At 40.2% G+C, this 25,340-nt stretch overlaps 1 protein-coding gene and 1 long non-coding RNA gene across 2 annotated transcripts; both read right to left on the bottom strand.

The window, feature by feature from the left end:
* Positions 1 to 798: 798 nt before the first annotated feature.
* On the bottom strand, positions 799 to 1,633 carry LOC307145085. The gene is made up of 3 exons (XR_013818891.1): positions 1,562 to 1,633; positions 1,102 to 1,175; positions 799 to 885 (listed from the first exon to the last, which is right to left on the bottom strand). It is a non-coding gene; the product is annotated as an uncharacterized lncRNA (long non-coding RNA).
* Positions 1,634 to 10,122: 8,489 nt separating this feature from the next.
* Positions 10,123 to 12,211, bottom strand: LOC307144989 (uncharacterized protein). The gene is made up of 2 exons (XM_079847784.1): positions 10,753 to 12,211; positions 10,123 to 10,451 (listed from the first exon to the last, which is right to left on the bottom strand). Exons 1-2 carry the CDS (start codon positions 11,509 to 11,511, stop codon positions 10,386 to 10,388), a joined length of 825 nt encoding a protein of 274 aa, XP_079703910.1. The 5' UTR covers positions 11,512 to 12,211; the 3' UTR covers positions 10,123 to 10,385.
* Positions 12,212 to 25,340: the final 13,129 nt, after the last annotated feature.

The raw sequence follows: 25,340 nt of genomic DNA, 5'->3' as shown, positions 1-25,340 counted from the left end.
TGGGCTTTGTATTCCCTTTTTGGGCGATTTAAAGTGTGTAAGTGACAGCCAGTATGATTAGTTATTGATTGTTAATAATTGATAATTAATAATTGTACATTCCCCTCATTTGAGCTGGTGTCGCTACTGTTATGTGGATACAGAGATGAACCCAAGCGCAGACAGAATGCACTACACAAGGTTTATTGGTGACAAAGAATGGGGAAAACAAAACCCGCGAGGGGGCAAAACACAGACAGGACAACGAGTGACTAAACTAGACTATGACTTGACATAACTAGACTACAAACAAACAGCTAATACAGAAACAGCACTTTCTCTTGACGACACTCTAAAAACTCCTGGGTCAAAAAATAACCCATAATGGGTTATTTTTGACCCAACTCCTGGGTTAAAAAGGGACCAACTAATTTATGGGTTATTTCAACTCAGAAAATTGGGTTATGCTTTTTGACCCAAATTCTGGGTTAAATACCTGACCCAAATGATGGGTTTAAAAAACCCAACATCTGGGTAGAAATAACCCCAAAATTAGTTGATCCTTTTTAAACCCAGGAGTTGGGTCAAAAATAACCTAACTTGGGTCACTATCCCAGTATGCCTTATTTCAGAAAATAAAACTTTGTTTTACATTATATTACACACTTAAAGCACTTTTACATTTTTATTGAATTAAATTAAAATCTATATAAAAACACACTTGGACATGTTTATTTTCCCATTTATTTTAGGTCACACTGTAATAACAATATTAGAAATAAAAAAATAGAAAAATAAACAATTCTCAGAAGAGCCTCAGGAATTTAAGCCTGGGGTCAACTTTGGGGACAAGATTTTTGATAGTGTCCTCAAAGAGAAGAAATGCCTCCTCATCTATGTCTTCATCTGAAAGACAGAAAACAAGACAACATGAGTATTGTTAATAAGTTGAGACAATTGTGAACCACTCACCAGACACTCTTTCAGTATCAAGCTAACAAATAATCACTTTTAAGGGAATGCAGTAGCTTTCACAAAATCTTGCACTGACAGATTTAAGTCTTATTAAAAAAATGTAGGTATAGAGAGATGATATAAGGGCAATAAGAGTAAAATGCTCACCTCTAAAATTCTCTGTCAGCTCAGCTCCCACTCAGTTAGCTTATCAGCGACAAAACTGTCCATTTCAAAATGACCTGGAGAAAACATAGCAATAAAGAGGTTAGCAACAATTTGAAGACTTGACCCGCTTAAATTTAACTCACTAACGTTACTTCAGCCAGTAGAGCACTGTATAATATGATAAGCACGGCGCAGTTGGTAAACATAACTCAACTATTGTGTTGCCTCGTCGCTCTGTAGCCGCTGCTATGGGGCTCGCACACCGGACGAGAAGCGCAGCGCAGTGTGCGATAACGTTACCTCGAGTTGTGATGTTGTCGTGATAGCCGCGGCTAACGCTAGTCTGTAGCAACGTATTTATTTATTTTATTTTTATTTTTTTAGCAAATGGTGCTAAACTAGCAACAGGGACATGGACACAGAAAAGTTTACATTACATCAACACTGAAAATACTCTTACCTTGAATATAGATGAAGTTGCACCGATGAAGCACAGGCCAAAACGGATCGAGGGCGAAGCAACGGTTATTTCAAACGAGTCCGACTGATGTGAGAAAATTCCAGAACAACTGCGGGTGGGCAGGCCAGAGAGAGAGAGAAAGCCAACCCAGAACATGGGTTACTCTTTGAAAAATAACCCAGAAACCCAAACAACCCATGAATTGGGTCAAAATATTAGCCCTATAACCCAGAAAATGGTTACTCTCTGAAAAAATAACCCATAATTTTAACCCAACACACACAAATAACCCAGAAAATGGGTTGAAGAAATAACCCAGGAGTTTTTAGAGTGCACTCTTGACAGGGTACTCACAGAGAGGAATGATAGCATGTAACAATGAACCGGCACAAGACAGCAAACACAAGGGGATTAAATAGGGAGACTAATGATAACACAACAGGTGACACAGGTAAAGCAATGATGACAAAACGAGGATAACAAGGGGGCGGGGCAAGAGAACGAGACAACACAAGCACATGGCCCAAACAAAAGGCCATGTGCTTGCACACAAAACATGGGTCTGTCATGATCCTGCCTCAAGAATTAAAGAATGACAAGGACTAGATGGCAGAATCATGACAGCTACAATATATATATATATATATATATATATATATATATATATATATATATATATATTTAATAGACCGTATAATATGGTGGTGGTTAAGGTATTCCCTGTTATCTATAAGGCTCTTTGAGCAGTCTTATTTTCCTTCTTTTAAAGAAAAAAAAAAAAAAAACTTGAAACAACAAAACTATACTTAAAATTACAATGTGCAATTGATGCAGTTGTGCAGCTTTTGGGATACCGGACAAGCACTAAGGATATATATTATAAGGTTACATTATATATGTGTGTGTGTGTGTGTGTGTGTGTGTATATACTGTATATATTCCAATTTAATTTCAGGCCTAATTTATATATTGATCTAGTCCTTTTATTTTTAGTGTGGTAGATGTAAATAATAATGGCCAAGGGGACATTTACTATGTCTATGATGCCATCTTGTGTTGAAGAAGGAAAGTTACACTATTATATACATTCAGTATATTCAGTTCACTAAATGAATGTATGCAAGCTTTAGACATTTTTACTGTAATATAAATCTGTCCACTGCCATTTAAGTAAATTTAGCTGATTTGGCAGCACTGCTACCACAAAATTTGGAGAATGGCAAGTCGAATGTTTTAAAGAAAAAGGGGTTGAATCTTATGTGCTTAGCTGCTGAACTTGAAAGAAAGTGCTGTGGAACAATAGACATGAGCAGTGATTTATACTTCACCCTAGGTTTGACCTTTTGAATGGCATATTGTAAATACACCTGTCAGTTTGACTGCCTATTTGAGAAGGATCCTCTATCTGACCTTCCTCCAAACTATACTGCCATGACACGCATGAGCACTCTTGATTACTTGAATCAAAGCTCCTCCTGAGTCAGCAAGAACTGTGACACTGCAATCAAGTCAAAACTGCAAGGCCAGATTCCTGCTTACCAGGCAAATCACCAAAAAGTGCAGTCTTGGTGATGAGGAAACTCTTATAGTCTATAGCATTTAAATTAGAATTAAAGCTTGAAAGCATAGCTAGCATACCTGCGTAACTATTACATTCATATTCTTCATGAGAAAAGTTAATTCCTGAAATGTCATATGATATACACTACCGTTCAAAGGTTTGGGCTCAGTTAGATTATTTAATGTTTTTTATCTCTTGTCTTTAGCAAGGCTGCATTTATTTAATCAAAAATATTGTAAACAGTAATAAAGTACTGGTAAATGTTTTCTGGTTTATATATTTTTCTTGTAATGGCAAAGCTGAATTTTCAACAGCCATCCTTCAGAAATCATTAATATGCTGATGTGGTGTTCAGTTAACATTTCTTATCATTCTGAATGTGGAAAACGTCCCCTGAAAGGGGAACGAGACGCTGCGTCAAAAGGTACGATGCGTTCCGCCTCTGCGTGAATTCGTTTCCGTATTCAATACAAGATACTTAACCCATGGCCTGATTGGCCAAACAAGTCGATCACAGGCATGCAGGAAGTATGGCAGGGCAACGCAGCATCTTGTTCCCTTTTAAGGGGACCATGGTTACAGTCATAACCTGAGACGTTCCCCATCAAGGGACCTCGTGCTCCGTCGGAAATCATGTCACTATGGCAAGGTTAATACCCACTCTGCCATACTGACAAGTGCCTGTCTGGTGAGAATCTTGCAGAGCACAACCTAGGAGCACCCAGGACCCCGGTGCAGTGTCCAAGTCTAGGTCGTAAAACCTCACAAATGTAAGTGGAGAGGACCAGCCCACCGCATCACAAACTTCTTGTAGGGATACCCGGCATACTTCTAGTTGAATGAGCTCTGACAGCCATTGGTGAAGGCCAGGGCTGTCACTAGTGGGGTGAAAGGTGGTGACAATTATAGGGGCCCCCGCTGCCCAGGGGGCCCCACAAAATCCAGCAGTTAGACTATATAGGCCCCTGTTGAATGAATAATTATAATATTTATATTAGTTGTATGCCGGAGATTTAAATGAAAACCACAAAAACATGCAATTTGGTTAAATATTTTTTCAAAATATCTGCTTCTCTTACCTCCCTAAAAATGGTTTAATCCGATCTAAAGTATTTATTAATTATTCAGTCAGTGACAAACATCAGATGGACCCAATAAAATTGTAAGTCCCACCGCAGCTCGTGAACAGAACCAGTCAGAGTTGAGGCGGCAGTGCCTGAAGTTAACGATGAAGTTGATAGAAGAGCAGGAGACTGACTGACTGAAAATTTCGGGGAAAAGAAAACATAAATCAGGGTACCCGAAACGCCATGAAAAGAAGGAGAGGGAGGTCAGGAGAGTTGTTGTATCCCAGTCAATCAATACGTTCTTAAAGACAAGTTGCATTGTTATTTCGCTGGGAATAAGAAAAGTACCGTCGACTAAAGCCTGCCGGGTACTGTCACTTTTCATTATCGCTGCACACCACAATCGAACGAATGATTACGTGGTCAAAATTTCTACTATTACACTATTGTACATAGAGTTAAAAAATTTACACGAGTCACGACGCATTGCATTATGCACCTGACCTGCTGGCTTGATGATTTATTACATCAAGAAAACACAAATACAACACACTGCACTTGGATGAATACATTTATTAGATTTATTACCAGTTCCATATTATCTTTATTAAAAAATAAGACAATAAATTATTTTATTTTTTAAATTTGACTGCCTTCTTGTCAATTTCTAAATGTTTACTTTTTGATTTATGAATTATAACAGACTGATGGGAAAAAAACAACATTATTTTGCTGTTACTTTTTTAAAATTGGTTTTATTATTATTCAACTATTTCTTGCGTTTTGTTAGTTTTTATTAGTTGTAATTTTATACAAACATTTAACTTTTAAAATAAAGGTTTTACAACAACATCACCATCTTCTGTTATATTTGGGCCTCCATGCTCATCTATTTACAGTATATGATATTGGTGGAGGGGGCCCACATCAATATTTTTTCAGGGGGCCCCCGAATCCTCTAGCTACGGCCCTGGTGAAGGCTGTCCTCAAGCCTCATATGCAAGAGAGATAGCCTTGACTATCCACTTGCTCATGCTTTGCTTGGTGACCTGAAGCACACAAACAATTGATCAGACTTTTGCCACAGGAGCAGAAGCTCTGTGGACATAAGCATCCAACGCCCTGACAGGGCATAGCAAACGTAGCTTCTCCTGGTTCAACATCCAAAAGAGAAGAGGGCAAAAGGCCTGCAACACTATGGATCGCGCCACATTAGTAGGGACCTTGTTATAGGGTGTAGAAACACTTTCACCATGCCAGGTGCAAACTCAGAAGGGGCAACCGACAGTGCCTGAAGGTCTCCTACTCTCTTTAGAGACGAAATGTCTGGAAGAAAAATTTCTCTGTGATGGTTTCAATGGCCTCAAAGGGAGCCGTCAACATGCCTTCCAGTACAATGGCCAGATGGACAGCTCGGAGCTGGACAGCTGCAGCACCGGACCTTCACATTTAGGGTGGAAGAAACCTCTGAGCGTGCTTCCGACTCCTGAGAGTGGGTGAAAGTAGAAAAGGTAGAGCCCGTCTTCAACCCCTCTACTAGATCCACCTGCTATCCCCACGATCTAAGTCGCCAGTACCCGAACTGCGAGGACCGCGTGCCTGGACGGCCTTCTAAAAAAAAAAAAAACATGCCATGCATGCTCTGCCCCCAAACAAATGACACATAAATCAAGTGTCATCCTCCATCCCCATCTGTAATGTAGCAAGGGCAGGAAGGAACACACATTTAAAACGCTGTTTGCTCGTCATTTCACAAATTTTCCAGTATGCTTTCCTACGGGACAAACATCACCATAGACAGACAGTATGAACACAAAGTGCTCATTGAAGGAACAGCTGACATTGTTTGGTCTGGGTGCGCTTTATAGATTCCTGGCCGTGACATCACACGCTACTAGATGACGTCCCGCCATGCCATTAGATTGATTACACATGCTTCAAGACGCAAATACAAACAGGCGGTTTCAATTTCTGTGACAAATAATTTGCTGACAAATAATTTTTACTGATGTTTTGAATGACAAAAACTATGACGAAAATCTACTGACATTTTCTTCAATGGATAAAAACAAAAAGAAAATGTTAGGGAGGGACGATTTGGGACATGTTTCATAAAATGTTAAAAAATGTAAATGTCTGGGAGAAAGAGAAGAGAAGACATATGGATATACCTGAAAAATTGGATGTCTATCAGTGTATTGGATCTGCGCATTCAGCCTTAAAGTGACAGCAGTCTAATAAACCTGCTGCTGTCCATCATTATTTTTAATCAAACAACAAAAGAAAAGGAGAAAATCACTCAATGTTCTCAACTGAATAATTTTAAAGGTTGAAAAATGAAAATTACCCCATCATTTATACACCCTCAAGCCATCCTAGGCACATATGACTTTCTTCTTTCAGACGAATACGAGTTGTTATATACGAGTTGTATTAAAAAATGTCCTGGTTCTTCCAAGCTTTATAATGGCAGTGAATGGGGGTCGATATTTTGAATTACGATTTAATTTATACAAATAAATATGTCTGCTTGAAAGAATGAAAAATGCTGTATGCAAGGTGTTATAAAAAAAATGCATATCAATTGAAAAGGCCATGTTCTTGTTTCTTTATGAGAAGTGGTTTTATTTCATTTTAAGATAAATAAAGACGTCAAAAGCAACTTTTCCCTATTTATGGATAGGATGAGACACGAACGGGCGAGTGATGCGAATTTCACGTGAAAACCATCCCGACTGGTCTACACACTTACCTGTATAATAGGCTTACCATAGTGAATCAGAGCAAGAAGAAAAAAACACAATGGATGAAAGCCTTGTGTCGCACCACACAATCAGCTATTTGTTACTGATGCAATTGAAGGAACATGTGCCTCCCTGCTGGTTTATATAAGCAACCTCTGTAGAACTGTCTGTTTTAAATTTCACTAAAACAAGCTGTCAACGAGGCTTCCGGTAATGGCAGCGGACTGATCAGTCGCGTTTTCAACTCTCCCGTTCCACGTTCCTGCTGTTCTTTATCTACCTTCACCCATCTTTCTCAAAAGTCATTATTTAGTTGCCTTATTGCTTCTTTATCATGCCCAAGCCGTCAAAACAGAACAAGCCGGACCATTCCCGAGGTTTTACGGAAGAATGTACTGATTCGGGCGAGGCTAGTGCTAGCAGTAGCCATGCGGTTAGCAATGAGAGCTCGTTACCTGATTTATCACATGGGGCTTTGTTGAAACACATTGCCGAAGTCGTTGCAGAAGAAGGTCGGCACACGCAAAAGATGCTGAATGACTCTTTTGTTAAGCTGGAGTCGGGGCTGGACGTGAAAGTTGATTGCATCATCAAACGCATCGATGAGGTTGCTGCAGCCACCGACTCCCTTGCGACGCGCCAGGCTGAAACAGAAACTCGTATCTCCGTCCTGGAAGATGACATTGTTCCACTTAAAGGGAAATTGGCCGCACTCGAGAAGCTTAACTCGGCACTTACGGAGAAGGTTACGGATCTAGAGGGGCGTTCTAGACGGGACAATATCAGAATCCTTAACCTCAAGGAGTCCGTCGAGGGAAGTGACCCCATACTTTTCTTTGAAACTTTCATTCCAAAACTGCCCGAATATCGCAATTGACCGCGCACATCGAGGGCTCGGTACTCCTTCGGATGGTCGGCCTCGACCTGTTATTATCAAGATTCATCGCTCCAGAGACGTCGCTACAATTCTGACCGCTAGACGCAAAGGCCAGCTTCAATACGAGGACCAACCTCTCCGTATCGCTCCTGACATTTCGCCTACAGTTCGTGCCGCGAGGAGAGCCTTCAATCCGATCTGCACTGAGCTTATTAAGAAAGGCATCCGTTTCCAAATGAACTTCCCAGCCGTGTTGGTCTTCAAAGCAAACGGCACGCAGAAAACTTTCAGAGACCCGAAAGACGCCAAAGCCTTTATGGACGGTAATTTGTGAACTCTTTTGGCTTTTCGTTTTACCGGTAATACGATCCATGCAACGGTTATGTTTATTCAATGATGGGTGTTTGCCAAAAGGAATGGGAGAGTTTTCACATGTGTAAACCGTTATTATCGTGAAGTTTTTGATTTAAGCTGGGATATTGAACAGGTGCATATCTTTTTTCTGTACTTTTAATGATTAATAGATCCTAGTTTTCCATTTGTTTCACAGGAGTTATAGACATGGTCGCGGCCAGTCTCCTCCTTGTTCTGTCTTTGTTTTTGTTTTGTTCTAATGTTAGGTTTTCAAAGCCTGAACCAGAGAAGTTCCTATTTCCTCCCCATCTTTTTCCCCTATGGAAAGTGTGTTTTTCTTGTTTACTGCATAGTTTACATTGCTATTACTTTTTAAATGATTGATGGTGCCAAGTTGAATATTCTCAACCTCAATGCAAGGGGCCTGAATAACCCAGTGAAGCGAGTTGCTGTTTTAGACTTTTTGCGGAAACAAAGAATTAATATAGCCTCCCTACAAGAGACTCATCTGTTAAAAAGGGATACAAATCGTATGTCTAATCGCTTTTTCCGGGTAGTTGCTTGCTCGTCAGCTTTAAACAAATCGAAAGGGGTGGCAATCATATGCCAGCGTAATTTGCACTTTAAGTTGTTGGATACTTGGGCAGATCGCAAAGGCAGAATAATAGTTGCGAAAGTTCAAATAGAAAATAGAGATGTTGCCTTCGTCTCAATTTATGCCCCTAATACTTTTGAAAAAGAATTTTATGAACAGCTCACTAAGGTACTGATGGAGCTCTCTGACTTCAAACTCGTAATAGGTGCTGATTTTAATGCTGTTGTTGACTATTCAGTTGATAGATCGGGACAGACTGAAAATTTAGATCAAAAATATGCTTCTGAGGCTTTATGTTCCTGGATTAATGATACTGGGGTGGTGGATCTCTGGCGTGTATTAAATCCTGGTGTTAAGGGCTTCACCCATTTTTCATCAAGACATAAATCTTCCTCTCGAATTGACTTTATTTTTTCTTCTAGAGATTTGTTTTATAATATTGTTACTGTCAACTTATTACCAGTGGCTTTTTCTGACCATAATGCAGTGATTGCTTCTGTGTTGTTAAACTCAAATCCAGCTCGGGCCCCTAGATGGCGTTTTAACACCTCACTACTCCGAGATGAAGCATTTAAAACCAAGTTTTCAAGTCAACTATCAGATTTTGTAAATATAAATAAAGGCTCTGTGGATGACCCAAGGACAGTCTGGGATGCTGTTAAAGGTTTTATTAGGAATTTTACTGTATGTTATGCCTCCAACATAAGGAAATCTCGTTCATCCAGATTACACGATTTAGAGTCTAAATTATCAGCATTAGATAGCCTATTACAACAAAGTTATGATGAGGAGGTTAGGCTTCAATTTGACCTTGTGAAAAAAGAGATAAATGCTGTTATTGTCATGATTCCTGTCCTGTGTTTCCCTTGTCTGGTGTGCATTTTTGTTATTTCCTGTTCTGTGCCATGTTTTGTAGTCCTTTGTAGTCTTTCTTGTTTATTAGTCTCCCCAGGTGTTTCAGATTAACCACGCCCCCTTGTTATCTTGTTTAGCTTGTTAGTCTCTGTATTTAAACCCTGTATCTTGTTTCAGTGTTTGTGTATGTTGGCTGTTTGGTTCCTGTGTCCTGTTTCCCGAGTCTGAGTTTGTGTAGGTTTTGGTTTATTAAATAAAGTTTGCTGCATGTGGATCCTGCTTCCTCCTATCATTCAGCCAGCAGCGTTACAGAAGAACCCACCACTTAATGGATCCAGCAGCAGCTTTGGGGAGTCTCCAGCCAAGATGGCGGCCACGTCTGATTCTGGTTCCCAGGATGGCCGCCACGTCTGATTCTGGTTCCCAGGATGGCCGCCACCACGTTGTCTGAGAATCTCCAGCCAAGAAGGCGGCCACGCCTGATTCTGGTTCCAAGGATGGCCGCCGCCACGCTTCCTGAGCCTCTGTCTGTTCCTGAGACCGCATCTGTTCCTGAGTCTGAGCCTGTTCCTGAACCTGAGCTTCTTCACGTCGCTTCTGCTGATCCAGAGACTGTTCACGTCGCTTCTGCTGATCCAGAGACTGTTCACGTCGCTTCTGCTGATCCAGAGACTGTTCACGTCGCTTCTGCTGATCCAGAGACTGTTCACGTCGCTTCTGCTGATCCAGAGACTGTTCACGTCGCTTCTGCTGATCCAGAGACTGTTCACGTCACTTCTGCTGATCCAGAGACTGTTCACGTCGCTTCTGCTGATCCAGAGACTGTTCACGTCGCTTCTGCCGATGCAGAGACTGTTCACGTCACTTCTGCTGATCCAGAGACTGTTCACGTCGCTTCTGCTGATCCAGAGACTGTTCACGTCGCTTCTGCTGATCCAGAGACTGTTCACGTCACTTCTGCTGATCCAGAGACTGTTCACGTCGCTTCTGCTGATCCAGAGACTGTTCACATCACTTCTGCCGATCCAGAGCTTCACGCCATCCCAGAGTCTCCTTCATCGCTGGTCCTGCCCAGCACAAAGCCTTCACCGCTGGTCCTGCCCAGCACAAAGCTTTCACCGCTGGTCCTGCCCAGCACAAAGCCTTCACCGCTGGTCCTGCCCAGCACAAGGCCTTCACCGCTGGTCCTGCCCAGCACAAAGCCTTCACCGCTGGTCCTGCCCAGCACAAAGCCTTCACCGCTGGTCCTGCCCAGCACAAAGCCTTCACCGCTGGTCCTGCCCAGCACAAAGCCTTCACCGCTGGTCCTGCCCAGCACAAAGCCTTCACCGCTGGTCCTGCCCAGCACAAAGCCTTCACCGCTGGTCCTGCCCAGCACAAAGCCTTCACCGCTGGTCCTGCCCAGCACAAAGCCTTCACCGCTGGTCCTGCCCAGCACAAAGCCTTCGCCGCTGGTCCTGCCCAGCACAAAGCCTTCGCCGCTGGTCCTGCCCAGCACAAAGCCTTCGCCGCTGGTCCTGCCCAGCACAAAGCCTTCGCCGCTGGTCCTGCCCAGCACAAAGCCTTCGCCGCTGGTCCTGCCCAGCACAAAGCCTTCGCCGCTGGTCCTGCCCAGCTCAGTGCCCTCTTTGCCGCTGGTCCTGCCCAGCTCAGTGCCCTCTTCGCCGCTGGTCCTGCCCAGCTCAGAGCCCTCTTCATCGCTGGTCCTGCCCAGCACAAAGCCTTCGCCGCTGGTCCTGACCAGCTCAGAGCCCTCTACGCCGCTGGTCCTGCCCAGCTCAGTGCCCTCTTTGCCGCTGGTCCTGCCCATCTCAGTGCCCTCTTCGCCGCTGGTCCTGCCCAGCTCAAAGCCCTCTTCATCGCTGGTCCAGGACTCTTTACCGGGGAGCCTCCCCATGAAAATTTTGGGGGGGGGCAATACACCTCCGGACCAGCCCGATCCGCCAGAGGGGTGGTCTCCTGTTCCGCCCTGGCCGCCCGAAGGGTCGTCTCCGCCGTGGCCGCCCGAAGGGTCGTCTCCGCCGTGGCCGCCCGAAGGGTCGTCTCCGCCGTGGCCGCCCGAAGGGTCGTCTCCGCCGTGGCCGCCCGAAGGGTCGTCTCCGCCGTGGCCGCCCGAAGGGTCGTCTCCGCCGTGGCCGCCCGAAGGGTCGTCTCCGCCGTGGCCGCCCGAAGGGTCGTCTCCGCCCTGGCCGCCCGAAGGGTCGTCTCCGCCGTGGCCGTCTCCTCAGCCAGCACTGCCCTGGCTGCCAGCACTGCCCTGGCCGCCTGCACAGCCTGCTCCGCCCTGGTCGCCTGCACAGCCTGATCCGCCCTGGTCTCCCGTTCTGCCACAGTCTCCAGGCCCTCTGCCGTTCCACGGGCCTGGCCCTCCACCCCGCCCCCGGGTCCGCCTCCGCTCCACCACCCTCCTGAACTATTTCCTGAGGAGCATCTGGAATCTGCTCCTTAAGTGGGGGGCTATGTCATGATTCCTGTCCTGTGTTTCCCTTGTCTGGTGTGCATTTTTGTTATTTCCTGTTCTGTGCCATGTTTTGTAGTCCTTTGTAGTCTTTCTTGTTTATTAGTCTCCCCAGGTGTTTCAGATTAACCACGCCCCCTTGTTATCTTGTTTAGCTTGTTAGTCTCTGTATTTAAACCCTGTATCTTGTTTCAGTGTTTGTGTATGTTGGCTGTTTGGTTCCTGTGTCCTGTTTCCCGAGTCTGAGTTTGTGTAGGTTTTGGTTTATTAAATAAAGTTTGCTGCATGTGGATCCTGCTTCCTCCTATCATTCAGCAAGCAGCGTTACAGTTATGAAACAGCGGGCCGAATTTTTAATTCATAGGACGCGACAGTTGTACTATTTTAATGGGGCTAGACCCAGCCGTTTATTAGCCCTTAGATTGCGGTCCAATGAAAATTTTGCAGATATCGGCACAATTAAGTCCAAAAATGGGGATATTCTTAGTGAACCCTCACAAGTTAATGCTACTTTCCGTAGCTTTTACGCTGATTTATATAGCTCTGAGATATCACATAATCAGGATACTTGTGACAATTTTCTAAACCAAACACTGCTTCCTAAGCTGTCTGAGGAAGACTCTCTAGAATTAAATACCCCCATTACTTTAGTTGAGCTTAAGGAGGCTGCTTTTGATATGTGTAGCGGTAAATCCCCTGGGTTGGATGGAATTCCACCCGAATTTTATACCACGTTCTGGGACAGTCTGGGCCCCCTACTCTTTTATATGATTCAAGCCGCTATTGAGAGAGGGTCCTTTTCCAGAGATGTGAATATTGCAGTTATTACGCTTTTGCTCAAAAAAGACAAGGACCCCAATGATTGTTCAAATTATAGGCCTCTGTCACTTCTAAATGCTGACTTAAAAATTTATGCTAAATTGCTCGCGCGGAGGCTCCAGCCGGCCATGACTAAGCTTGTTAACTGTGACCAGACAGGCTTTATTAGGACTAGATTAGCATCTGATAGTGTTAGGAGGTTACTCCATATAATACATGGGTCATCTTCGTTGACTCCTCCTACCGCGGTCCTTTCCCTAGATGCTATGAAAGCCTTTGATCGTCTGGAATGGCCATATTTGTGGTCTGTGTTGAAGTTCATGGCTCTGGGGTCCTCCTACATTCATATGATCAAGGTGCTGTATGCGAACCCCACAGCCATGGTTTTGACAGGTAAGACTTGTTCTTCACTGTTCAACATAGCCAGAGGTTCTCGACAGGGATGCCCTCTAAGCCCGTTTCTTTTTGCACTCTCGCTAGAGCCACTGGCCCAGACAATACGCATAAATAAAGGTATCACCCCAATCACAATGTGTGGGACCAACCATCATATTTCTTTGTATGCAGATGACATCCTTCTTTTTTTAGGCAATCCACTGCAGTCCATTCCAAACATTTTAACTATTTTTGGCAGTTTTGGCGAGATTTCCGGATATAGAATAAATTGGACAAAGTCGGCACTTCTTCCACTAAATGACGCAATGAGAAACTTAGCACTACCCTCGGGTATACCAGTGGTCAAACAATTTAAGTATTTGGGCATTATGATTGGTGCTTCATTGCAGTATATAATTAAGACCAACTATGAGGGCATCCTGTCAAAAATTTCTTGTAACTTGGATAATTGGTCATCACTTCCAAATTCCCTTAGATCGCGCATCTCGATTATCAAAATGAATGTACTCCCTCGAATTAACTTTGTGAGTTCTATGCTGCCCTTGCCTCCCCCTTCTCGTTTTTGGGATAGGCTACAGAGCATAATTACCAAATTTGTATGGAATGGCAAACGTCCACGTCTGAAGCTTTCCACGATGCAACGAGATAGATTCGCGGGTGGACTTGCACTTCCGAATTTTAAGCTATATCACTGGGCTTTTACACTACGTCCCCTGCTTAGCTGGTATAATGACAAAATTGATGTTTCGTGGCGTTCCTTGGAGGGAAATCTAGTTCTTCCTCTGAAGTTAGATGAAGTTTTATTTGCCAATATTCCTTTAAAAAAGTGTACGCTCCGTTTTGGTCCTTTAGTGTCACACGCTCTGTCGGTCTGGAGAGCAGCAGAAAAAGCTTGTAATATCTGTTCTAATTGGAATCCCTACACTCAAAAAAATGCTGGGTTGTTTCTGTAAACAAATTGTTGGGTTGATTGTGCTGGGTCAAAAAGTTGGGTTGTTTGGGGTACTGTAAACACATTATTGGGTTGCTCATGCTGGGTCAAATGAGTTGTAAGGGGGTCATTCACAAATAAACCGCTGGTTGGGTTATTTTGACCCAGCAACTGGTTACTTTTTTCATTCTTGCGGAACTTTCTGGATTCTTCACTTCTGACTCGAGGAGCACGCCACTCGGAGCAGGCAGTGTTTTATGGTAAGTTAATATGAATGTTTACCTATATTTTTAATAAGTTGTGGTGGTAGCAGCAAGCTAATTTCACTGTTCAACATAGGCTACAGTCTTTGATATGGAAGTGTGAGGGGTAACGTATTTATTCTGTGAAACATTAATTAGCCACAGCTAGCCGGTTAAATTTTTTTTACAAAAGGCTGCATCGTTATATCCTTAGTTTAAATTAAACCAGCTAGCCTATATCAGCAGCCTTTTTGAAAATGTAAATTCTAAATTCATCATGTAATTATCGTAGGCCTATTCATTGTGGACGTTGCGTATTTAAAAGTAAGAAAAGTGTTTTGTATGAAATCCATACGCGCAGTTTCCCTCACAGGGCTCGCACGTAAAATCAGCGGGAAATGAATCTTTAATGTACGTTAGGCTAGCTAGTGAGTTGTGAGTGAAAAGTCTGCTGGCATAGTTTTAGAAATACTCGTCTGAAGAAGTGACTGAGGTAAGTTCCAGCACAGTCTGCGTGTGTCTTCTGTAATGTCTCGAACCATCGTTTCTGCCAAAAAAAAAGGCTTTCAAGAGCTTGATATAGGCTAGCCCTTTTTTTAGTAAATGTATGACTTGCAATCTTTATAAACATCGACTGAGGAAATGAGAAATAAATGGACAGGCGCCAGTTTTGAGAAGAAAAGTATACCCGTTTAGTTGAACGAATGATCTTCAATATTTAAAACTTAAAAAATGTAAACTTACATGATAGCCTACCCTACCACCATGCATGTCATCTTTCATTTTATTGTGTGTAACGTTAAGTTAACATCTAAAGGCGATCATCAGCGCTGCCAGTCAGGAGATTAACGAGCAGCTTTGTGGGTTTGTGAGTTTTAATGTTAAAGACACTATCAACATTACAGTAATATTTTACTTTTAATAAAATAATGTTTTATTTTAATGCCTTAATGTTAAAAAATATTTGTCCAAATTACTCTTTTATTACTATTACTATAATTCAGTTTTCACATTTGGTCATTTGGTAATGTTTGGAATAATAATTGCATATTCAATAATAAATTGATACTTCCACAAAAAAAAAGCTTAATGTCAGTTTTATTGCAACACTCTCTAAGTGATTGTCCGGGAAGCAGACACACTCTGTCAGTTTAAATCTAAACTAAAACGCATATCTTTTACCTGGCTGGCATTCATATAGAACATTATACATTTCTATTAATCAAATCAGTTAAATGATTATTAGGCTGCATAGGTCAGCCGGAACCGGGGACACTTTCCTATAACACCTGATGTACTCATTATTTAATAAGAAGAATGGCATCTATGCTAATGTATGTCTTTCTGTTCATTCTAAAGTTTACTGAAGTCAGCCGGATCCAGGCCGTATCCAGATCAGAAGGTGGACCTGCGCCTGGACCCATCCATGACGCATCCCTGAAGGGCCAGCCTCATCAGCCCTGTGAAGGCCTCAGCGACACGACTGATCCTCAACAAACTCGTCTCCATACCGGTGTGATGACTCCGACTTCCAACCAGATGGAACTGGATAAATATTCTGAATTTTCTTATTCTATCTGACCTCTGATCTGTAATGCTGCCTGGATCATAATCATACACTGTTCACTCGCTGGCCAGAGGAGAACTGAACGACTGAGCCTTCTTCCCAAGGTTTTTCTTTCTCCGTTCTGTCACTGATGGAATTTTGGTTCTTTGCCACTGTTGCCTTGCTTAGTTGGGGACATTTAATATTCAACAATATTATTGATTTGCCTTAAGGTGGACGATGACGCAATTTTCTTCTAGAAACAAACTTTGTTGTATTATATTCATGTTACAGTATCACTGTGAAGCTGCTTTGATACAATCTGTATTGTAAAAAGCGCTATATAAATAAAGATGACTTGACTTGTGTAATCAACAGGTGAGGACCAACATGGTTGAATATTTACAAAATGAGATGACTGGTGAATTGCTGCACATTCTGTGCCTCAGGGATGAAATGAGGTTGGCCTTTTTGTCAGACCTTTGACATTGATTAACATTTGTATTTGATAAAGAAAAGTATTAAATGTATAAAATAAAATAAAATAAAAAATGAGATTGAAATCATACAGTGGCCTCTCTGGTTTATTGTATTACAGAGATAATAATTATTTAATTCATAATATAAAAAATATTTGTTTCTAATTTTATTAAGGCAATGAGACAAGAAATAACCCAGCACATGAGTAAGATTTAACCCAGCAAGAGGGTTAATTTCACCCACTGGTTGGGTCAAATGAATGACCCAGAAATATGGGTTAAATGGTAAAACCCAGCACTTGGGTCAAACCAACCCAGCGCGTGTTCTGTCCAATAGTGACCCAGCGGTGTGGTTAAGGTTGGGTTATTTTTTAACCCAGCAGTTTTTAGAGTGTACTCTCCTATCTTTAATAATGATGGTTTGCTAATTGCTAAGCGCCCAATAAAGATTGGCCAGTGTCGACAGTGGTTCGACAAAGGAATTCACTCCTTGGGTGATTTAATGGGTGATAAAGGCCTTCACTCCTTTGAAGAACTTTCCATTCAATTTAACCTTCAGAGCTCTACCTTTTTTTTTTACTTACAGTTGAGGGCTGCCATGAAGGCTTATGGGGTTCCTTGGTTGGCTCCTCTTAAAGATCACCCTTTACTTAAAGTGTTACGTGAGACTCGGGGAACAAGAGGTTTGGTTTCTAAATTATATAATTTTTTTCTGGAAAAAATGCATCCTCCTCTGACAATAGACTCTTCATGGCGGGCAGATATTCCGGACCTTTCCCCCAGTTTTAACTGGGACAGTGTTTGGGTGATGGTAATGCATGCCTCAAGGAATCCGGATCATCAACAAATCCATTTTAATTTTATTCATAGGACTTATATGACTCCCCGTAAACTCTATAGTATGAAGCTTAAACCTGATCCTAATTGCACACTGTGCCATACAGGGGAAATTGGTACTTTTTTTCACATGATTTGGGAATGCCCTGGGGTTGCGTACTTTTGGAATATGGTTAAAGAAAGTTTGTCCACTTTATTGAATGTTTCGGCCCCTTTGTCCCCATCTGTTTTTATTTTAGATGATCTTTCTGATATCCAACTTAACAAAACTCAGAAACGAGTGTTTTTAGCTGGTTTGACAGCCGCTAAGAAAATAGTAGCAACGAGATGGAAACCTCCACATTCTCTTAATAAGCAGTATTGGGTTCTCACATTTATAGATGTGGTGTATCTCGAATTGTCCACTGCACGCATTCATGGCGCAAGAGAGGACACCATTAGACTCTGGGCCCAAACATTGGAAAAACTCAAGGGTTTGCTGAGTTGAATTAATACCCCCTCCCCCTCTCTCTCTCTCTGGTTTTATGGTCATTTTATTTTTATTGTTCTTGTTCATCTGGTTAATTTATTTTTCCCTTATTATTAATCATATATTTCAACTGTCGTAGATTTCTTTCAGCTCTATTCTTCTGTTCTACCTTTTTTTTTTTTTTTTTTTTTTTTTTTATGGATATTAACAATTCTAATAATCTGTACTTATATATATTTGTGTATATTTTGAAGTATATTCTGTATGTTTGTTTATTATTTATTCATTATATATAATTTTTCTGTATCTTTGTTATCCCACTGATATAGTGCCCTATATATTTTTATTTTTTATATTTTTTAATCTTAATTATTGATTTATTTATTTTTATTTGTATCTTTTTTTTTTTCATACTGGGGTAATTGCTGATTGTTTGTCTTCGATATGTCATGTTTAAACGATGTTAAAACAATAAAAATTTGATAACAAAAAAACAAGCTGTCAACAATATTTTGCTGCAGCATTTTAAACGTGGCTGCAATGACATTTCAGAGCTTCCGTCTTTGGAAATACTATCAGTGAATAAAAACAAGTGTTTCTCATACAAAGCTACTCCAGAAGTCTTGGACATATACAGCGTATAAGGCCATATGGATACTTATGTGAAATGCATGCCTTTTTGGAGCTTTACAGACATGGTGATGAGCTACGTAACGTAACGATTCTTCAAAATTGCCCACCCAAAATTGTGTTCCACTGTAAAAATAGTGGTAGGCCAATATGACTTTAAAGTAAATAATGATGATAGAATTTGTTTTTGGGTAACTCTTCCAATAAGCTTCAAGATTGATCAAAATCTTTCTAATAATACAATAATAGCTTATTTAACCTACATAACCAGTGAGGGTGTCATGCACCAAATTGTATTTTTTATCATTTTTGTCCACAGGCTCTAGTCTCATTTATTGTAGGGTTATGTTTTAGACGTTCTACATTGCACTGAAGTTTGCAGCATGATTGAGATTTTAAAGGGGAACTGAAACGAAATAGGAAGTAAAGGTGATATAACATATGTGTTATCATTGTTATTTGTAGTAGGACACTTAAAACTGCTGAAGTAGTTACAAGGGGAGGAGGGGGCAGTGATGTTAGTTTGTTGTTTTGTTACTAGGGTGCAGCCATCAACGGTCTGTGACGTCACTGGCATGATAGGCTACCTTGACAGCTCCAGCAAAATGGCATCTCAAGAGCATAACAGATCGAGAGGGGGTCTTATTGCATTAGAAAAATTCAAATATTTTGATATGTCCAACAAGCGAATAACCCCTCCGATGTCATCAATAACCTGTTTGCAAAATGACTGTGGCATAAAATGTGACCACGGCGGGTCCTGTAAACAAGTTCCCCTCATCTCTTAGTTGTTATCGTGATGTTCACCTTCACCGCAGATCACCTTGCTAAATTAATCCGACATCGAGGATGCTATGCTATCCAATATAAGCAATATCCATCGACGACACCCGCAAGATACTTGTTAGTGTGATTTCAGCCGCTTTCTAACTGTGTATGAGAGACGCGGTGGCGCACCTTGCCAGTTTAAATTTGATGAGTGCACAATGTGCTGCACATGCCTAAAAGCACAGCACAGACAGCCAGCTGTCACAGCTGTGCACTAAACTAAATTCTCTTTATCGTCTTATTGCATTTAAAGTGTCAAAAACACAAGGTTCTATGTGTATCAGTATATTCTAGATCCCTGCATAGTTCTTAAAGAGACAGCAGTCTATAAGAATCAGTATACGTTTCATTCATACAGTGAAGAGTATGCATTGTTATTATTTCATTTGATGATTTAATTTCTTACTTAAATGCTGTTTTTAGTGTGAACTTGTACAGTTAAAAAAAATTGTACAGTCAAAATCAGTCAGTTCAGTCAGAGTAGCAGTAGAGTAGCCTAGTAGCCTACAGTGGTACCATGCCAGTGACGTCATCGAACACGGCTGCGCTCTGATAGCAACAAATGTACATTTAAAGGGTAACTAAACCCCTGGTCAGAGCCTGACTCCACCCACTGGCAATATTTGAAAAATGCTAGAAAAGTGGGCAGACTCCAGCGGAGATAGAGGGGACGAACCGAGGGCGGGGCATGCACCTGAGACCTGTTGTCAGACTCTAAAATGGAGAGTGACTCACAGGGTCGCAAAACGACGTAAAGTACATGCATCTGATGAGTTTTATCGAGTTGATGTCAATAGCGTGCGCTCTCTGTAGGCATATTCATATTTTGCCGCTATGTGAAAAAATCCAGCAAAATGCGCCGGCGCGTTTGTCGACCCCAGAGGATTAGCTTTAGCCTAACCATAAATTGTGATTAAAATATATATGATCACTCACATAAAGACGCCGCTGCGGTGGTGGAGTCCATGCAGAAGGAGCAGCGTTTGGTACTGCGTCGCTTTTCAGCGCGAGCTGTGTGGAGAAGCCCATTTCCACCTCTATTGCGTTGGAGAAGCAATCCCGCGTAAAATGCAGGTTGCATAAATTACTTGAGCTCTAGGCGGGAACTCACAGTCTTCCAGGCCAAGTGCATGCAACCACTGGCGCCTAATTTCCAAGTCTGCTGGAAAGCTATGCAGTCCAGCAGTGCTGTTGCAACCAGCAACACTACACCTACGTACCCTCCTGACCACTGTACTAAATACAGATAAATCTACGCTAACTCGTACCAAGGGCGTGGTGATGAGCTGGAACCTGCTTACGTCACGTAGTACCGCAAACATCCAATAGGAAAATTCAACTGCAGTAGCCACCGTTCAACCTGAAGAGGGCAGCACTCAGACGTTTTTACACCATATATTGTAGAATTAAAACACTTTATACCCAAATGTCTAAAAAGTTACTCGAATCAATGAACAGCAGTAATAAAGCCCCATTCTTATAGATCATTAACTAAAAAAAGTTGGTTCAGGGTTTAGTTACCCTTTAAAAAAAAATAAAAATAGAAAAAAACAAAACAAATGTAAATTACAGTCAGTATTAAAAAAAACTTCATATATGTTTTGTTTTTAATATTATTTTTGAATTAATTTGTTTACAATTTTAATAACCAACATGTTATCTAATTATATTTTGTTCATTTCAGTTCCCCTTTAAAGAGATTTATTTCAGGAAGCACAAAAATAGGCCTTTGTCTAAACTGACAAAAAAAAAAAAAATAACTCAAAATTAGGCTGAGTAGTGATGATTGTTTTTAAGTGATATAATTTGTTTTTGGGTAACTATCCTTCAATTTTAAAGATTTGAGACCTGAATCTTTCTAATAATACAATAAATGAAATGAAAACAGAGGCTGACATTTTTTATTTTTTTATAAACTGTCATGCACCTAATTTTTCTATTCTTTGAAAACATTTATTTAAAGGGATCATGTCATACTTTTTTTATAATCCCACTAAAATCCACTTAAAATGTTTGTCAAGATTTTTTTTAGCTGAATGATGACATCACTGTTTTCTGCAGAGCTGCTTTATAGCTGAAATGAACTCATTACATAATTGTTGAACTTTACAATGTAATCTTTACAATGAACTTTAGAATGTAAAAAGGTCACCCTAAAAACAAAGCATCTTATTTTAATACACACGCAAAAGAGAAAGAAGAAAAAAGAGGAGGGGGGGGGGGGGGTAATCACATTATCAAATAAAAAATACAAGTACAAGATTCCACGTGGAAATCATGCTAAAATACACTAACAGAAAAGTGTGTCTAAACATATTGTGCTACATAAGAGGTAAAAAAAAAAAATAATAATAGTGACAGGAGAAAGTAAATAACTTAGAGCAATTATTACAAAGAAGTTATAATCAGAATATGTGAAAATCAGAAAATCAGTGCTGAGTAGTAAGTAACCATTTTTTTAGATGAAACTTAAAATAACCATATGCATATCCAGTCTTCTAATTATTGATGGGATGGAGTTCCATATTCCCTTGCGGCTTTGACTGAAAATACAGACTAACTAAATTGACTTTTTCTGAGAGGAATAATACAGTCCCCTCTTTCTCCAGCCCTTGTGGACCGACGTGCAGTTGTTCTAACGTTAACGTACAGTTTTAACGGGGAAGACAGGCTATGTATATAGTCTTAAACGTAAGACAAACATCTACATCAGATTATCCCAATTTAGCAAATTGTATTTTTTTTTTTTTTTTTGTATTGAGCAAGAATGAAAATGAACTGATTTTATTTTTTTTATCAAGAAATAAAAAATGTGATTGTTTATACAGAGAGTCCAATGGTTTTAGAGTAGTTGTATTCGCTTGTGACCAGGTTGTTAAAACAATAAGTGATATGAGAGATAATAACGGAATGTACATAACATAGCGGCCTCTGTTGACATATAATATATCTAAAAATTGACAGGCTAAATTTGACCCGGTTACAGGCCTTTTTAACTTGAGCCTTAAAAGAAAGTCTGGAATCAATCACAACTCCAATGTACTTGTATGTAATGTATTCAGATACAACTTTTAGCCTTTCCCCTGATACAACAACATCTGGCACTACACTTGAACTATTTGTTTGGGTAAAAAAAAAACATGCACACTGTTTTACAGATATTTAACTGTAAACCGCTTTGTTCTAGCCAAGCTGTGACATCAACCAGGGATTTTTTAAGTTCGTTAGCGACTTGTGGACCTCGTGACACTCTGTTCCCATGTATATAAATAACGGTGTCATCCGCATTCATTTAGATGTTACTGTCGGGACAAACGGATGGAAGATCATTGATATACAACGTAAATGGCAATGGACCCAGAAAGATCCTTGGGGAACACCTGTGGATATACATAATGGGGGCTGGTTTATAATTCTGAACTCGGACATACTGTGTGCGACCGGACACATATGATTCTATCCACCTCAAAGTCTTTGGAGAAAAATACTAATAATTTAGACATAAGACTTCAGTGGTTTACAGTGTCAAAAGCCTTCGTGAGGTCAAGAAACACCGCCCGAAAACCCCACCTTTGTCTAAGAGAGACTTAAGTTTTTCTGTGAAAAAACAATTTGAAATCTCAGTTGAATGGTTTGCTCTGAAGCCAAATTGCATTTGATGAACTAGTATGAAATGAACTATTTAGATAATCAGTGATTTGCACAGCCATCAATTTCTCTGAAACCTTTGAGACTATTGGTAAAAAACCAATAGGTCTGTAATTACTAACAGCATGAGAATTTCCACTTTTAGATGTAGGCATACAGCAGATGATGACTTCCAAGCACATGAGAACGTCCCCTGAGAAAGGGAAAAATGTATCATTTTGGTGAGTTTTAACTAGTGACTCACTGAGCTCTTTAAGCACTACATCAATACCAAATATATCTTTAAGAGATGTAAATGTTCAAAAAATGTCTAATACATTGACTGCTTTTAAATGCAAATAATTGTATGTATCTTTTGGCAGTTAAGTATTTTATAATAGCAGTGTCGGTATAAAATTGCTTAGTAACTAATTCCTATTATCATATAACAAATAAAATAATAAACAATAACCTTTTTTGTTATTTGTAATTGACAGAATCTTCACACTAGATTTCTAAATGTTGGACTAAATAAAACATCTCAGTTGAATGAACTATGAAACTAGTTGAGCAAACATAGTTTGCAAACAAGGAATGGATCCTCCTTGCTGAATAAAATTATTAATTTCCTTCCCCAAAAATCTTACTGACCCCAAACCTGAATGGCAGTGTAAGAAAACCAGTTTGAAAAGAATTATAGTGTTAATTTAAATTTGGGATATTTGGAAAGTTTCAGGCAGGCTCTATAATCAAAGAAGAAGTTCAATAAGCCTCAATTTGTGTGATGAATGTAGTTTTTATATCTCTACCATCCCTCCTGAGGTCTGTTGAAGCCAAGAGCTAATTAACCTTACCATTGCTGTGAAAGCACACAGAGCAAAAGGTTAGATGGTGGGGTGCAAGAAATAATGAATGTTTAATGTTGTGATTTGATGATTTATATCAAATCCATTATTTCTGACTGCAAACTTATTAGAAGTTCAGTAAACTACATCGCCTCCTTAAATGGGATTTAAAATAGGCTGAAAGGGTTAATTGCATAAATCTCACCAGTAACTAATTATTGAAGGTGACGAGCATTTATTTCAGTCCTTTTCTGTGGTAAGTATGAGATTAAATCATTTAATGAGGATTTTTGATGGATTTACACTCTGTGTGAGGGTTGAAATTTGCCCACTACACATTCATAAGGCCTCACAAAAAGTTTTAGCTTTCTGATTTATTCAAATAATCCCAATAAACATCCTCTGTTTCACAATGACATTGGCTAAGCATAGCTAAACAATTAAATACTGTATCTAAACATTTAATGATATTGTGCATTCAGTGCATATAGTATTTAAAATATATATGTATGCGTATATTATATATATATATATATATATATATATATATATATATATATATATATATATATATATATACACACACACACACACACACACACACACACACACACACACACACAAATCAGGCAGTACTATGGCTCACATGCAGTAACAGCCAACGTTATGGAATAGTCCTATATATGAAACAGTCAGTGTTACTCTGGATTTGGCTCCATTTGTCATTCTACTCTGCATCTCCATTTCCCCATGTTGTTTACAGAAAAATAAATCAACAGCTTTCAATTAGCTTTCCATATACTGTATGTATTATGTCCCTCTTGTGTCTCTTTTTAATATTGCAAACATAATGCTGTCATATTCCTGCTCGAAACTATTTAGTGTAAAGACTTTAGCTGTAAAGAGCAGTAAAGACAAGAGTGCATCCATGTAATAAAAAACTTGGTTGGCTGTTTGCTTGGCTTTTGGCTTCAAAGCTCTATTTTCTCTAAAATCAGTATTAATTTATAGCCTGGGTTTCCCCATGCTGCCTTGCGCTGATTTTGCTGATTATGCTGATTTTATCGCAGTGTCTCAATGAGAAAGAGGTCTGACATTAGCCAGGCTAATTAATTTACCTAATATCAATGCAATAAATAAAGTAAATTTATATATAAATACAAGGATTTGTTTGTGGACACAAAAGTTTATTTTTGTGACCCAACTGAGCAGGGACTTAATGCCCTGTACCAAAATCACAGGCCTTTAATGTGACTTCAAATGCACACAAAAAAACAAACAAATCTACCGTTATGTTTTTTTTTTAAATCCAGTTTGGCACACAATGGGTCTGATTCACTAGCCAGATTTAAATTTTAGGATAAAAAAGATTCCTGTTGGCCTTTTGAACCTGGAATATGTTATGTAAAATTTGTATTCCTATACATTAGTTGGTAGTAGTAATTGAATTACTAAATGAACCTGCAATACATCTTACCTATTTATTCAGAATAGTAGCCGATCACAAGTCCATGCCTATATAAAAGCTGTTTATTGTGTTCTGATTTTGAGAAGGGCAGAGATGAAGACAGGTTGGGCATGTATTATACTAATTGATAATTACTGTGGGCACACACTCC

The sequence above is a fragment of the Squalius cephalus genome (assembly GCF_949319135.1).
Source record: "Squalius cephalus genome assembly, chromosome: 17".
NCBI lineage: Eukaryota > Metazoa > Chordata > Actinopteri > Cypriniformes > Leuciscidae > Squalius > Squalius cephalus.
Note: the sequence above shows the minus strand (reverse complement) of the source record. Positions and strands in the feature narration are given on the sequence as shown.

Excerpts from the sequence above, each read along its gene's own strand:
- LOC307144989 (XM_079847784.1), bottom strand. The coding sequence starts at position 11,511 with ATGGGGAGGCTCCCCGGTAAAGAGTCCTGGACCAGCGATGAAGAGGGC. Across the intron at positions 10,452-10,752 it reads GGACCAGCGGTGAAGGCTTT|AAGCGACGTGAACAGTCTCT; the intron begins GTGCTGGGCAGG and ends CTGCATCGGCAG.